The sequence below is a fragment of the Thunnus thynnus genome, chromosome 20, assembly GCF_963924715.1.
Source record: "Thunnus thynnus chromosome 20, fThuThy2.1, whole genome shotgun sequence".
Classification (NCBI taxonomy): Eukaryota; Metazoa; Chordata; class Actinopteri; order Scombriformes; family Scombridae; genus Thunnus; species Thunnus thynnus.
The window spans coordinates 15,861,026-15,877,993 of record NC_089536.1 but is presented as its reverse complement, the minus strand read 5'-3'; the positions used below and the strand labels follow the sequence as shown (position 1 = coordinate 15,877,993).

General features: G+C 37.8%; 1 protein-coding gene and 1 pseudogene across 1 annotated transcript; one reads left to right on the top strand and one right to left on the bottom strand.

Moving 5' to 3' along the window:
• Nucleotides 1-752: 752 nt before the first annotated feature.
• The window catches only part of LOC137172614 (polyserase-2-like), a 38,978-nt pseudogene continuing 22,762 nt past the window's right edge, over nucleotides 753-16,968 (top strand).
• On the bottom strand, nucleotides 1,315-14,970 carry LOC137171630 (integrin alpha-M-like). The gene is made up of 29 exons (XM_067575662.1): nucleotides 14,823-14,970; nucleotides 13,001-13,103; nucleotides 12,709-12,806; nucleotides 12,189-12,259; nucleotides 11,916-12,030; nucleotides 11,450-11,577; nucleotides 11,189-11,331; nucleotides 10,240-10,390; nucleotides 9,591-9,741; nucleotides 9,222-9,295; nucleotides 8,851-8,971; nucleotides 8,240-8,376; nucleotides 7,686-8,135; nucleotides 7,424-7,557; nucleotides 7,048-7,190; nucleotides 6,791-6,942; nucleotides 6,533-6,658; nucleotides 4,544-4,617; nucleotides 4,138-4,279; nucleotides 3,930-4,028; nucleotides 3,762-3,841; nucleotides 3,573-3,656; nucleotides 3,400-3,469; nucleotides 3,194-3,292; nucleotides 2,988-3,068; nucleotides 2,730-2,840; nucleotides 2,516-2,629; nucleotides 2,320-2,430; nucleotides 1,315-2,094 (listed from the first exon to the last, which is right to left on the bottom strand). The coding sequence occupies exons 1-29, from the start codon at nucleotides 14,857-14,859 to the stop codon at nucleotides 2,002-2,004; spliced, it is 3,492 nt and encodes a 1,163-aa protein (XP_067431763.1). The 5' UTR covers nucleotides 14,860-14,970; the 3' UTR covers nucleotides 1,315-2,001.

Here is a 16,968-nt window from a genome sequence, read left to right as displayed (position 1 = left end):
TATCTGCAGGCAGTTTTTGACCTTTTAGGTCCCTAGCATGCTGAGAGGGAGTTTTTTGTTAAATCTGACACTGCACAAAAAATAATAATGCATAAATTTCAATGTTGTTGCTAATCATCGGCATATCCTAGCCTGTGATAATCAAAAAAAAATTACCAGTCACCACCATTGCCTTCACATCTGCCATAACTTCCACAGGTTTGTGTTTGAATGTAACACCCATGAGACTGCTGGTCAGGTTAGGTCCCTGCAGAAGCTGTTTGTTCGAAGATGTGCCCTTGTAGGATGCACCATAGTCGAACACAACCATGAACTTCTGCTTCACAGGATGATATACGCCATCAGCTACCTTACAGTTATTTGGCATGTTGACCATCTGGTTCTTCAGGGCTAGGCATACACTATTATGCCTGTCCACAAGTTTAGCTGATTCTGAGACCATGTCCATGAATCGTTGATCTTCTCTGGACATCTCAACTTGTTCATCTTTTCCCCTCTCAGGGAAGTCCTGCTTAAACTGCTGCTGCCACAAGTCATCAAGAGCTGCAAAGGATATGCAGTTTACTGTTACCTTGCATGTTTTCCCTTTTCTGTGGTTAACAACACTTTCCTTGAGCTGCCCATTTACAGTCCATCTTTGCCTGTTCTAACAACAAAGGGTCTTCATTAACACTATTCATGACCATGGCTTACCCATGGCTCCATGGCCTTGTATGCACTGGATCCAATGAGCAGACCAATTTCTGCATCGAATGCATATGTCCTTAAGGTAAGACCATCGTTTGGCTGCATCGCAATACGTTTTTCTTAAAACCAATGTGTTTTTCATTTTTACTTTACTATCAGTACGTCTGGATGGCTGGAAGTTTCTCTCAGACGTCAGAACCTACAGGGCAAAAACCCAAACGAAGTGTCCAGAACTGTTGCCAGAATCATTTTACATCCAAACTATGACAGCAACACCATCAACAACGACATCGCTCTGCTCAGACTGTCCTCACCAGTCAAATCCACAGACTACATCAGATCTGTGTGTCAGTCAGCCAGTAGCAGTGTGTTCAACAACGGTACTGATAGCTGGGTCACTGGCTGGGGAGCAGTCAAGGAGGGAGGTGAGTCTACTTGAGTTGCCGACAAACTGTTTTGTTTTAGAGTTCATGTGATGTAAAATCTGTAGGATGATGTGTGATTTGTTTCTCTTCTTGTTGTTTCCTCAGTTTCATTACCCTTCCCTGAAACTCTACAAGTGGAGGTTCCAGTTCTGGGAAACAGACAGTGTAACTGTCTCAATGGAGTCAGCACAGTCACAGACAACATCTCTACTGGTGTTGTGGCAGGAGGCAGAGTGTTTATTTCACATATGAAATAAACATTGATGAAGCATCAAATGTCTTCTTACATACATTCAGAACACAATGTTGCACATTTTAAAATGTATTTAAAAGCAAAGCAGCTCACATCGTCAATAAAAGTGGTATCAAATACACATTTATCTCAAGCAAGTAAGGTCCCTGCTCTTACACCTTGTATTTCAGCAGTTGTACAGTATAATGTGATGAAAAATCAGACTCCAAAGGATCATACTGTATTTAATTATTTTTCATTTAAAACAAAGTGTACAAATTAACACACATGGTTTGCAGGGATATAAGCACAAATATTTCTTTGTAGACTAACAGTAAGCTATTCAGTTCAAAATGTGAATTACAAAATCAGTTTTGAAGCTCTAAAACTCTTGCCGCTCTATGTATGCATCACAAGCTCTTTTTCAGGTTAATGAAATGAAAGTGGTTGCACAAATATATTTTCCATTCAAATGTCTATTCATGAAAATGGCAACATATCTATATATTTTCTATTTAGGACAAACTTATGGTACAACAACTTATGGTAAAGATGAACTAATCCGAGATAACAAAGCCAGTGTAGATGTTGGAACAGTTTTGGTGTTTTCTGGCTTGTATCAGCTTGTCTGTGGGACATCAACTGACTTCATGTTTGTCACTCTGGTGTGGGTTTGCCTCCCTCAACCCCCGGATCAGCTGTTTGTTCCTCATTAATCATTTCCTTGTATTTACTCTTGAAAAATCCAGCCTGAGAGTACAAAACAAAGGAAGTTAGATAAAAACACTGCAATCCTGCATTAGAGATAAACAATAAAAACATAAAAAGAACCAAACCAAATGAAAGAATAATAAAAATGTAAAGATGCCACATTCAAGTATTGTCACTGGGTGTATTTTGTGATAAAGGGTGCCCAATACCAGACGTAAAATTGTCTTATTGTCTCTATAATGCTGTGCATGTACAGTATCTCACCTTGTACAGGCCAGCAGTGAGTAAAGCCAGCAGAGCCAACCCTCCCAGAGATCCTCCAACAATCTCTTTGGTGAAGTCTGGTTCAGGATACACTTCTACCTCTGCCACAATCTGAGATGTGCAGTGACAGATTTTGGATCAGATCTCCATTCAAGCTCTTTTCAAACACAAATAAACAAATCTGATGTGTAATTACCTTGTGAATGGGAGGATTGTTATTTGACCGCACTGAAAAGAAGATGTACTGGTTTCTGTCATACTCCAGACTGGCCATGCTGGTCAAGAGGAATTTGGCAGAACCAAGTCCAATCTGTGTAAGAAAAACAGGGGAATTGGACATTTAATTTAATCTTTAGGGTTGTTCATTTTCATTAGAACATTATTATTTTTAATATACACACATTAGTTACCTGCTTTATCCATTCAGAACTAAGGTTGGCAGAGATTGTGTACTTTTTACTCTCCAGAGTTCCCATGACACGATTGCACTTGAACACTCTGCAACTGGCTACAGAGCAGTCCTGTGGGTGATTAAAAGGAGGCCTACATTTATTGCTGGAAACAGGGAAAACTTATGTGTAATGCAATAAAATACCATACATTTCTAAATCTATATATGATTAGATTAAATTCCACCATGTACAGATGGTAGAGCCTCTGATACTTACCACTGACTTATTTTTCTGTATCTGAGCAACAAAATTTGCGATGGTGGGTTTTTCATCTTTGTCTCTTTGGCAGTCTGGAATCTGAAATAGAGCTGATCCATGTCAGTTTAACAGAGAACAAATTCATCCACAAGGCTTTAGTTTCATAAAAACAGCCACATTTGAGACATGTGGGGTCTCAGTAACAATGAGTTCCCACATGTTACCTGCAAACTGCTCGAATCCACCCAGATGTCTTTATCACCGAGCTTTACTGGCACCCTGATCACCACAGTGAAATTCAGCGCTCTGATGTCATTTACAACCTAAGAGGGGAGAAAAGAAAAAGACTAACTGAGCAGTAAAATCAAGTCTGAATAAAGTTAATGAACTTTTTTTAAAATTGATTTTATGATAGGATAAGATATTTTACCTGAATTGATTGTTGGAGTGGTTTCTGCAAATTACTCTTGCCGAAAGTGAAATTGCTGTAGCTGAGGGAACTGAACAGAAACATTGAATGTTTCATAGATTTTAGGCCTTTCAATGTCACCTTAAATTATTTTTAAATCTTTTTAAACTTGCTAAATCACATGGAACACAAACCTTTCAATTGTCATAAAAATGCTGTACTTCACATCAATCCCTTTCATTTCGTAAAGTTCACTTGACTTGGAGTGCTCGTTCCCACTAAGAGAGGTGAAATTATTGTACACATGAGTAATAAATAATAATTGTCACATACACACATGTACAGTGATGTGCTTATAGGCTGGAAGATGAACACAACAGTACCTGGTGGCATTTGCAGTGATGAATAACTTCCTGTCAAGTTGACTGTTGCTTTCAATCCCATAGGACACAATGAAGAGTGCCTAAAACGAAAAGAATGAGAGAGATCAGATTGTCTCCTCTCTCGGTTCAGCTGCAGTGAGATGAGATGCTTCTGTACACACTACAAACCTTAGCCTTGCTCTTGAAAATAGGCTCGTCGATAGTGCAGTCTGTCTTTCCCTGAGATAAGCCAGCTCCACTGTCCAAGGAGTTGCACTCAATTCTTCCCTTTATTAAAAATAAAATAAATAAACAAAAAGCACACATAATCCACAATCGCTGCATAACCTCAGAGAGCAGCTGACCAGAGTTGAATTGAAACAGACTTGATCCTCACCTGCAGGCCTGTAAACTTCCTGTAGGAGAGCCCGGGTGGGTACGTGAGAATGACATGGCTGTTGTAGGAGTTTTCCTCCCTGTTTTCCACTGACACAGTGACTTCCAGCAGTTCATCAATGCCTACTTTAACCTCTGAGGAACTGATAGATTAGGAGAACATGGAAAAGTGAAGGAATGAAAAAAAACACAAAGAGAGTCCAGGTGTATGTAACTTTAGTCCAGCATGTGGAAAAAGACACGCTAAATGCTCTGCTGAAATAGTAGAATTAAAAGAGCGTGCTGATCAATTTGGGAGTGCAAAGAGAAAAGTTAAACATGTCACCTGCCCACCAATAGTAAATCCACAGATGAAACAGTAGATCCACACACCTAAGTCAGGCTTCACATTTGAAACTCAGCCTCACCTGGTGAAGTTGAAATCCATTTTCAGGTTATCTATACAGATGCTGTCATTGCCGCAGTTGATCTCAAACTGTAACTGTGGAAGACAGTATGAAGTAAACCATGTATGTTCAGAAAGTGTAAGAGCAAACAGCCAAGACAGACATCTCTCTATATCTATCTTCTGTCTATATAAAACAAGGATTCTCTGTCTATCTGTCTGTATGTATGTATGTATGTATGTACTAGTGCAGTGCACATTCAAAACATGCCTGTTCGGAATGGGTCGATTTCTCATACCTAGAGAGAGTTGTGCGATCCCCTAAAAGCCTCTCATGCAGATTAGCAGTAGACGCTATAATTTTCTCATGTTCCTACTACAATTCATCCCATCAACTTCAGCTCAACTCAAAATTGTAGTATCCAAATAGTCTGTGTGTGAGGTGTTTAGGGAGCATCGGTAAATTATACCATCTACCGATTGCCTACATGTGAGGTGTTTAGAGAACATGGGTAAATTGTAGAGTCTACCGATAGCCTGTATCTCAGGTGTTTAGGGAGCATCAGTAAATTGTACCATCTACCAATTGCCTGCATGTGAAGCGTTTAGGGAACATGGGTAAATTTTAGCATCTACTGATAACCTGAGTGTGAGGTGTTTAGGGAACATGGGTAAATTGTAGAGTCTACCGATAGCCTGTATCTCAGGTGTTTAGGGAGCATCAGTAAATTGTAGCATCTACTAGGGATGTGCGGAGAGGCCAGTATTTGTATTTGTATTTATATTTGTTGAGGCAGCAATATTATTTATATTTGTATTTGTATTCGAATAAAAGTGGAAATAGGTGTAAAAATACAGTTTTTGTTTTTATTATGCTTTTAATTTTAGGATATTAAAGCGTTAAAATAAGTGTCTATGAATAAACTATCTTATGAATGAGGTTCTCACACCGGGTCTCAAACTCCAGTCTTCCAGATCAAAGATGACTGCGCTGACTACTGAGCTAAAACCAAGTGCATCACAAATGCATAGCCAGACCTCTACTTATTTATACACCCATAACCAAAGAGACAGCACAGTGTGTATTGTGTAGGGAAGAACTTCAAAAGCAATTCTTGCTTTGCACTTTTCATTTATTGCCTATTTTTTACAACCTAACTTTGTGGAAAGGAGAAAGGGAACAACAGGTTATGGAGAGTCCCTTGAGAGCATTTTGTTTGCCAATAGCTCAGCTTTATCTCTGGGGAACACCCCCAACTCCAGGAGTGATGTCCAAATAAGGAAATGTGCGTCATGTAGTAGGTGAATGTGACTCCCCGTATTGGGAGCTGCTGATAGACTTAACAGCGGAGAAGAGGAGAGAGACTGAGGTAATGATATTACTGACCTGCACGCTGGTATTTAACATGTTTTTTTTTCTTCCCAAAATCAAATAATTTTTAAAATATTAGTATGAAACAAATGTTTGGAAAAAACCCACAATTTGTGCTTTTCCGAATAACATCTTTGTATTCGGGCCCACCCCTAGCGTCTACTGATAGTCTGCATCAGAGGTGTTTAGGGGAGGGGCACAACTCTATCTAGGTATTAAGAAATCAGCCCATTCCTAACAGGCACATTTTGAATGGGCAGTGCACTAGTGACAAACTTGATGTGATTCTTCTGGGCAGATCTGAACTCAGTAATCGTACCCAGGTGTGGACCAAAACAACCAAGATCCTTTGAGGATGTGGTCTCGGTTCAGTCCCAAACAAACTCCGGAGCAGTTTGTTTGTGGTGGGAACATGATGTTGTTGCCAGACATTCTTCAGGAGCTTCTTCCTGTATTTATGTTCTTGCTCCAACCCCAGACAGATGTAAGCAATGAGAGGAGTGAACGTTCTCTTGTGGCTTGTAGTGATAGTTTTTGGTTGGAAATCCAACCAACGGGAAAATGCACCAAGTTTACCAACTCATCCACTGATTCGGACCAGATAATATATAAATGAGGGTGTCTTTAAAGATTACTTACGGGATGAAAGGTTGTTGTCTGAGCCTGTTGGGCCAGACTTGGGCTGAGATTTTTGTCAGAAGGCAAACCGTCAAAGATGAATCGGAGCTCATTGTTAAGTGGATTCAGAGCATCTTCTGGACAGGCCTGTGAGAGGAGGGTACTATTATGAATATCAAGGTAGTGATGGTTGGTTGTATGAAAAATTATGTTTTTCACATTGAAGCTGTGTGGGTTGTAGTGGGTTTTCCTGATGTTATTAGGTTTTAAACAACTCACCTCAATGTGGAAGCTCACATCGAAGCATCGTTTCTCTAAGCCAAGAATTATTGATCCACTCTGCTCTCGCTGTTTCTCCGTGATGTAAGCTCGGTTGTTTGGGACCTTACGTGTGGCATCCAGCGTTAAAGTATAATTAATCGTTGCTCTAGCTGGAACAGATTGGAGTTTTCATTTAAAGGTTACTCATGTACACACATATCTAGATGGATGGACAGTGGGTCTGTGGTTTAGAGACAGTGAAGAGAATCAGTGACCTTTATCTACTGTAGAGCGTCCGGTCATGGTAAAGCAGATTGTAGCTGTGTTGTTCAGTGGTTTTGAGCAGTCTGAGTTTTGAGTTTGGATTTTGTTTGGGTTGAACGTCACCTCAGCTTCTACCATTACTATAGGCTTTGATCTGGATATGGACAGAGTAGGAAAATACGTATGAAAATTGTAAAGCAGTATACCAAAATGACAACTGGTAAATCTTATTTTAGCTGCCTGATACAATCCATTATTGGTGAACAGTTCTGTCCTAAATTAGTAACAAGAGACTTAAAATCGTGTTACTGTGATTATGTTGACACAAATGAACACAAATGGTAGAATTACATTTGGGAGTAATAATGTGTGACAGGAGCATCTTACCTGAGTAAGACAACTGTTCCCTTTGAACCCACTGCTAAATCAGGCAGACTGTCGTTACTAAGGTCAAAAGACGACTGACTGATCGACATGCCAAAGAATTTCAGTCCTGGCTGGACTTCAGAGGAAGCAATTCTCTATGTAAATGAAAACATTTTAACCAATCAAAACTACATTTTGTCTAGATTGTATATTAAATACAGTGGCAAACAAGAGGCCATACATATCATTTAAATCCTCTTTTTGCATCTTTGCTCTCGCTCACCCGTGAGTAAGTAGGACTAATCCTTCCTCCTCCTCCTCCTATTTCGCCGTGGAAGATGTAGATGCTACCTTGACCACCATTCTCCAAAGGTGCTCCAACTGCCAAGTCATTGAGACCATCACTGTTAAGATCAGGCAGTACAGCAAGAGAAGACCCAAATCTTCCTTGGTCAGATGAATCCCCTTTCAGCACTAATGGATTATTGAAGCGACACTCAACTCTCTGGTGGAAAAAAGGATGAGAGTCAATGTTTGAATTCTCATTGAAAAAATTCAATAAAATCTGGATAGAACTGTCATTTACCAAATATGATAAGCTGCAAACATAAACTCGTCCCTCTCTATCACTGTCCATGTACATAGGGGCAGATATGAGGACGAGGTCAGTGTACGTGTCACGATCCACATCCATGGCACAAACCACTGCACCAAAATATTCACCAATCTGAAACTGTGTAAGCAACAAAAAACAATTAATAAAGTGAGGAAACAACAACCTTCAATTTAAGATTAAAAAAATTAATTCTTTATATTGTCTTAATTGTGAGCACACACCTGCCAAGCAAAGGGATCAATTGTTTGGTCAAGACTGTTTTCATAAACTGAAATCACAACTCCTCTGTGTTGATATCTTGGAGCACCAACAATTGTCAGTGTGCCACCCGACGTTTTGGCGACTGCCATGGAGTAACCTAGAATTTAAGAGTCAAGCTTATTAGTATACAAAGGCTGGGAACAATCTTTAAAATTACACATTTCAGCAAGCTATTAATTACAAATAAGCATTATTTATTCTTTGTTTGATTTAACATTAAAAAACTTGCTTTGGGTCACCCCCTACACACTTTTCCTTGCAGGATGCTTCTAGTTCAGAATATTCTTTGCTTATCTTGTATGCATTTAAATCTGGAGACCATGAGGAGCCTTCACTTTGGTCTTCCCTGAACACATTTTAAAATCATCACAATATCTATACAAGCTGCGTCTTCAGGATTCGTTGATATCTTACTGGCTTCTGCACAACTTTGAATCATAGTTTTCACTCCTTAGTCCTCATTTGTTTTTTTCCTGTTCCTTTCTCAAAATCTTGTGTTTTCAAAAGATGGGAGGAAGGATTGCAGTACAGCAGTGTAAATACACTATTGTATGTACTGTAATATTCATACCCAGATAACTGTCAGGTTCCATATTTGAAGGCTCATAGGAGATCCCCTTCTGGCCTGTGCTTGTGTAATGCTGGTAGCCTCCCTTCCACTGGTTGGCACCAACAATACCCATCTGAATCCCCTGCAATTTAGACAGAAAAGTATAGAAAATGTGTTTGGCACAAAACATCAGCCAAGGAAAAGGCTAAATGCATCATACATTCATCATCTGGACCTTATATAGCTATATGCTTTTCAGCCACAAGGAGTGACACACAGACGTGTGTGTGTGTGTGTGTGTGTGTGTGTGTGTGTGTGTGTGTGTGTGTGTGTGTGTGCGTGTGTGTTTCTAAGACTATATTGTCCAGTGACTGTCTGGTGTTTTTAATTACCCCAGGCACATAAGCTGCACTGAATCCCACTTGAGCCATTTCCATTTTCAGTGACTCTCCACCAGTTTGAGATCCTGTAACAGCAACATAAATGAGTTAGTATACAGATTTGAAATTTGATTATAGCTCTGAGTTATAATTATAAAGTATTTGCCAAGATATGTATGTATTTTTTTTTGTTAAAACAGTAATTCTGTATATTTTCTAATATTGTCCATGTCACTTCTAATGACTGGCAGTTCAGCTTAAAATTACACTTTCTAATAAATTACATAATAATTGTTTACTTTGGAACTATAACTTTTACAGTAATATCACAATAAAACACAAAAATGATGTGAAGCTGTCATGATAAGGTTACATGTGTACCTTCAATAGAGAAGATTTTGTCCTGCAAACTCTGCCGTATTTTTTCAAGAGCGCCAAAGTTTGATACTTGAAACACGTGGTTTGCTGAGGGTTTAGAGGCAATGGTGTCCAGTTCCTGTTTTGCTCTGTAATTTGTGAATGCACCCCCCACCTAGGGATGTTGAGAAAACATGTTTGAGGTGTTGTACTGTACAACAAAATAGATTTGTATGCACAAAAGTAAAATATTGGCTCCATTTATATTACTGACTCTCAAATTGATCAACGTCCCTCAAGCATGCAGCATTAAATCATGTGTTTTCAGTACTGCTAAAGGTTTGTTTGTCATTAATGCCTGTAAATTTTGGAGTGTAGAAAGTATATAACTATTTTGGATTATTATCATTTTTCAGAAACACAAAAGGCAATTTTCCAGCTATACCTGAAACTCCTCAATTATGGTTGAGAGTACAATTTGAATTTATATGATCAAAAAAAGAAAGATTGTGCCTTTAATGTGGACAAATAACATTTTGTGACATTTCATTTTTAAATCCCACAGAAAACAGAGTATAGGTAGCTGCTGTCACCTGAGCTGTATGTGATGTGTTAGTCAGATGTGCTTTAACTTTTTAACATGTTAACACAATACAGTATAAATGCAACTTACCCCAATAGCAAATCGAACAATCTTTTTCTCTTCAGCTGAATTTACTGCATTTTGCAAATCATTCCGGTCATGAGATTCTCCATCTGTAATGACTATTAAAATCTTCTTCACATCTGACCTGGAGCCTCTGCTTGCCGAGAAGACATTGTTGCTGTCAAAAGAAAAATCTACTTTTAATACATGTTCTTGTGGTACATTTTTAATGAAAGAAAATGAAATGTCTTTATAGGTTAAGAAATAAAAGGTTGTCACTTACCTCAGTAGCATCAAGCCATGCAAATAGTTTTGGTTTTATTTGTACAAGCTTTGAGATGTCTCTCTGAGATTTCTGAGTAACATGGACATTGTTTCTGAAAACATGTTGCTGGTGAATTTTTAACTTTTTAGTGCTATGAGCACAGAAAACAAAATCCCATACACTCTCCATTGAGGCAGAAATATCAGATCCCAGGCAAATAAAACCAAAAGTCTCATGGCTTAATACCACTAGTTGTGCCATTTAATTACTGTCTTGTTGCCTCTCAACAGTGTGCAGGCAAAATAATCCCTCAGGTGTCCAAACCCCAATTTAATATTTCCCAGATTAACCAATAAATATAATAGTGAGTGGTGTGAGATGTACTTTAAGTACTGTAAGTACTGTACTTCTAAACGATTATTTTTCTGTATAATGTGTTGAGCTGATTTTAAATTTCTCTATTATATGTTGTGTTATAATTAAATTGGTAACAGTAGATTTTGAAGTATTTATTTAAAGAAATGTTTTGAAAAAGTTTTGAAAGTTTGCCAGTTTAGATGTAATGACACTGATTTGTATCAAACTTGGCATGACTGTTGAAAATCAATATGAAAAGCATATCATAACACGATAGGAAAACTCTCAAATCTAATAAACACATTGTTAACTTCTGAGGATGGTGTCACACATTAGCATCATGAAAGCACTTACACAACGTGTTCGATGGCTTTAGCTGTGTAAGTCCATCCAGTTAACTGTCTTATTCCATCAATTTGAGATTTCCAGTTATTAGTATCAAAAGTGTCAAAGTAGTAATGGATGGTGGGATTTGTGGAGAACTGGGCAATGGCAAACTGGAAAAAAAGGAGAAAAAATGGAAATATGTATGGATAAATGGAGATGTGTATTCAACAGTCAAATAATCAAACAAGTTACATGGAGGGCTGAGGTATATTTTGAGTACAATCCTACCTTTGTATCCTGTCCCTGGAATGATCCGACCAGATTTTTCACAAAAGTCTTCATTCTATCAAAATCCTGTGAATGTACACTGCCTGAGCCATCCAACAGAAATGCAATGTCTGCTTGGGTTCGACACTCTGTCAAAAAGGAGAAATACATCTGAATAATTATATACTGTTTCCTCTTAAGCACAGTGATTTAAAACATTTATGTCATCCTGTTGTGAACATTACACATTGCTATATTGTCTGTCTGCTTGTTCCAGTGCTCAGGCACACTGTTGTGCTGATCACTCCAGAAAAGCCACTTAGCAACGTGTTGCAGTATAATACAAATAATCCAATGCTCAGATATCTACCAATATGCATGTTGGGTTGTGTGTATGAAGTGATAAGTGTGTGCAGTGGTGCTCAAATATTACTAGACCTTTTTTATCACTACCTTTGAGATTGTAAAAAAAACTCAACCTGTGTACCTTCAGAAGAAGAGGGCACAGAGTATTCAACATGATCATAACTGGATAACTGCAAGCATACACCACTATACAGCGTGATACTTTTGCAGTCCTTTGGGATGGTTGGACCACATGCCTGAAAAGAGACAAGGCCAAGTCCTGATTAATAGATGATTATTTTACTGTTCTCTTTTCTGTTTTCAAGCTGAAAAAAAATGAATTTACTGGTAAAGATACAAACCTCTGCATTTTTATTATCAATGACATGTAAATCTTTGCACTTTACAAACTTACCAGAGTATTTTTTGTGGTGGGATCACTTGTCATTGTCAAACCAAGGGACATGTTGACTGCAAATTCTGGCACTGCATAAAAACATCAGCCATCGGCTGTTAAAATCATCAAGATACAACACAACTACATTCTCAGTGACCAAACCACAGCCACCACTAGTAAAATATTTCCCTATCTGATCTGATAACTATTACAACATTACCCAGTCATGACTGTACAGCAGTGTCTCACAACTATACATATTTTATGCTTATATGACCAATTTCCAACAAGATGGAATACAATCTCCATCTTAACAAGTCATTTTGTCAATTATTGAGTCCTAACATTTTTAAAAACAAAAGGAACTGTTATGGGAACAAGTAGAATAACTTTATTTTATTCAATCAGTTGGCAAGTAAGACAGTAAGGATAAAGATAGATGCCTCAGTATCTGTCTTACAAATCCCCTGAAACAATATTTATCAGATGACAAAAGCTAAAGAATCAATAAAGCATTTTGAAATGTGTAGTTGCTCACCTGGTACTGATACTTCCATGCAGGACTCAGTGGAGCACTTAAATATTTGGCCTCTTTGACTTGATGAATATTGTGCAAGGGGGGCACTGACCAGCAAACTGAGGAAATACAACCCAACAATCAGGAGAGAGCACCTGTTCAGTGAGTACAGTGTAGCTAAATAAATCCCACATTTTATCTGTGAAACTAGCATATGACAGAGATGCAAGCTGGAAAAACCCTATCATAGTCAGATGTGAAGAAGCAGATATGGTTACTGTAAATTCATGTTCCACCACATCACACTACTTACTCTGATTGTCTTTGTACCACCTGGTATCCAAAACCTGCAGCAGAGCTATTCAGGGACTTCCAAGCCACAGGATCGATATTGAAACAAAGTGCAGCTTTTAACACTGAGGAGTAAAGAAGGAAGAACCACACAATTAATCTGATTTAAAGCCACAATGTGTACAGTTACAGTATCTTTCAAATTATTCTCATGGCATTAAGTTTTTATTTGCAGGAATAGGAGACAGTCCTTATGAAAATCTGTACAGTCTGTGTTGCTTTCAGTCATGAGGTGTAGTGAGTGAAGTGTTGCTTTTTTTATACAACCACTAGAGGGTACCAAAGACAGGAATTCTTCAATTCTGAACATAGTGGCTCATAACAATTATGATACATGATAAATACTAAGACTTGAATGTAAAGATATAGTGCACTACTTTACACAGCATGTATAATTGCCTTCACAGGGGATATCCTGTCATGGAGTAATATTTTTGTTTGAATGTTGCAAAAATAAGGTCTTTCTTTTGACTTTTTGAGGTTTTCTAAAAACATGAGGTTTTGAAAAAATGGTCCAAGTTATATAAACTCTTTGACCTCCTGACAAAATATTTTCTCATGGTCAACAGCTTTTAAAACGGTCAAAAGAGATTGTCTGATAGATAGCCATGTTAACTTCCTTTAATGGATGTGTTGAACCTCAGGCAGACACTTGCAGATGGATATTAATTAATTTTGGAAGCCATTACATTTCAAAATGTTCCAAATTGCATCATGTTATACTTTTAATGACACAGTCTTTCAAAAATAAAACAAAAAAACCTAGTAAATGCATAAAATAATAATAATTTTATCATCACCCTCAGTTTCTGCTTTTTCTACTGTGGCCTTTATGGTTTCAGGAAGACAGTCACAGAAAATACTTTATTGTAGATTTTATTTGTTAATGTTAACCTGTTCATAGTTTCACATCATTTATTTCATGTCATCCAATTCTGTTGTATTTTAACACAGTCTCGATCATACTGTAGTATATATTAAACTAATATATATTATATATATCACTGAGGGGGTTGCAGGAAGTTTGTCATTGCCCTCCCACATGGCAACCTATCACATTAGATACATACTCTATGTGTATTATAAAAACTATTGAACATTTATATCAGCGTCCTTCTGATAAGTGAGATAGATATGTTGTGTTGGTGTCTGATATGTTTCACAAGTTGTATACATTCAGCAAATGCTATCATGTTAACTTCCGAGAGCCAAGTAACGTCTGTTGCAGTATTAACAATTCAATTTGAATTCAAACATAATAATAATTTAGGATGTCTGTCTTTATGTGTCAGCCCCCTGAAAGACAACGCCTCCACCCCGCAAACCTGCACAGAATGATTTGATATATATAAGAAATGAATGGATAGATTAAAAATAATTTAGGCTCTTATAATCAGTTACACATAACACAGGTGGGGGGAAAAGGAACTAGTATTAAGTTTTAGGTGTAAGACTGGGTTGGTCACATACTGAGGCAGGAAACTTGACTCACAAAGGATGAGCCATAGATGTAAAAATTATCTTTTTTTTTCAAGATATTGATTATCTAGATAGTGGTTCCAGTTATTGATCTATCATCCTTTGTGTTTTTTAAAATAAAACAAATGATAATTTATGTTTATAAAAGTTATTGTGATTGCAGTATGTTATAGAAACATAGCTGCTGAAGATGTATATAAAATAAGATATTAAATGAAATGGCAGGATCCTATTTTCACTACCGGCACAAAAACTCATAAAGGGACAATGAAAAACAAAATCAGGATGTACAAATTTTGTCTTACCTGACAAGAATAATGTGGTAGATATTATCCAGTCCATTGTGTTACTCCCATGAAAAATACTTAAAGTATGACTTATTCTCTGAGTTGTACAAATTAAACTATGGTAACTGTTTCTACTACTGAAGCTGTGATGGAGGGAGACGTTGAAAGCAAAATGCAGAAACAATAAACCGTTCAAAGCAAAGGCAATCAGTTAGAGGAACTTTTATGTAGGAGGGGTTACAGTATTGACAAACACTTTCTGTTGTACGTGAGCACATTGTATATATATATATATATATATATATATATAGTAACGTGTAACATATTTTTCAAAGACTTTCAAAGTGTATGTCTAACACTTCTGAGACGTAGAAGCAAATTATTTTCAAGTTAGTTTCAGGGCAACTAGATTAAACCCAGAATGATGTTTTGGGTACTAATGCTCATTCTGATGTAAGTCTGATAAATAATTATTAAAATGTTACATAGAGAAAAATAAACCTACACCACTAATTACAGCTCTTGTTGGCAGGCGTGGCACCACATTTCTCACTGAAAAAAAAGAAGAGGATGTTGGATACCAATGTGAAGTGGTTTTATTCAGACCACAAAAGTGTTTTCATAAGACTTTCATAAGACATGTTTTCATCACTATAAAAGCAAGAAGGCTCACTGGGCATTCAGCTGTTGACGCTATTGAGGGAAAATGCCAATGCAAATGTCACGCTTTTCTTGAGATATTCATAGGGTTTCCCTTTCCAACAGTGCTGTTGATTTCTCTGATTTCCTGTCACCAGCAGAGGAGAGAGGAAGTTCAAATTTCATATAACAAACACACCTAGTTTGATTATGTGGTCCTACTTCACCATGGGCAGATAAACAGGTAGAGGCACTGTTTAGACAAGCCTTCTCATAAAGAAAAAAATCTAAAAATAAAAAGGTCAATTTCTCCTTTTTTGCTAGACTTCCTCTGCGCTCTCATCCCATCTGCCTATCAGAAATCTTTGTAGTGTGCCATATAGAGGCAGAGACCATGAGTTGGTAGAATATAATTGGATTCACTATCTGATAGATAACTTTGTGTCTGTTGTTGTCTGTTTATTCAAAGTTTTGTCATTTAAAAACACATTGTTTTTTGGAGGTACCTACTGTATGTACAATGAAGTGAACGTCTTTTACTGCTACTGCTCACCCCAAAAGCCTAATGCTCTGAGCACATATGGTGCAAATTTTCACATCATTTCTCTGTAAAAAAATTAAACTGATATATAAGGCGTGCTTGACAGTGTGCTTGTGCAATCTGTGCAGTCACAAAATGGGTTTGAGGAAATGGATCTGCGTATTGGCTCCGGCAAGCCTTTTTTTAAAAAAAAATTCTTTGTCATTATGTATCTTTCTATCAAATGCCATATCATAATTTATTAATCAAAGTTCTGTTTTGATTTTGTGATTACTTCAATTTAAAGACCGTTGTATTTAATTTGAAAATGAATGCTGAATCACCTTTAAACCTTCACGACTCCAAGAGCAGGAAACAAAGGTTACGATATCGTAACCCTAGTTCTATAAGCACAGGCAGAGCCCTCTAGTGGACTCTATGGGTAATACTCTCTTCCTGTCACTTGCATGCAACTGCCCACTGAAATTTTGCATGTATGTAGCCGGCCAATCAGGATGCGCCTACCGATTATGTGTGTCTTCCACACTATATAAGCTGCGTCTCACCACTGCTCACTATCCGAAACCACTTCAGCGGATGGCAAAGGGGTGACAGGGTCCATAGGTAGAGGGTTCCATCTGTGGTTATAGAACTAGAGTTACAATATCATAACCTTCATTCTATCTCACACAGGCTCTGCCCTCTACTGGACTCTTTGGGTACAGTACGCAGAGTCCGATCAATGTATGCCTTGCCGCAACATGTCATCAGACTTCCTCACTGAGTCTGACCGGATAAAGGTTAGCCGCCGCAGCTCTTCTACTACTTTATAATCTAGCTGCTTAAGTGGAGCAGTAGGGGGCCCAACCCAGTCCAGTTAACATGGACCTGAGCTGAGTGAAAACATGGCCTAACCTCGCAGGGGTCATAGGTCATACACCAAACACCCTGCACACCCCATTTCCTGAGTCATCTTTGATCACAGGATAATGCAAGTGTATAATT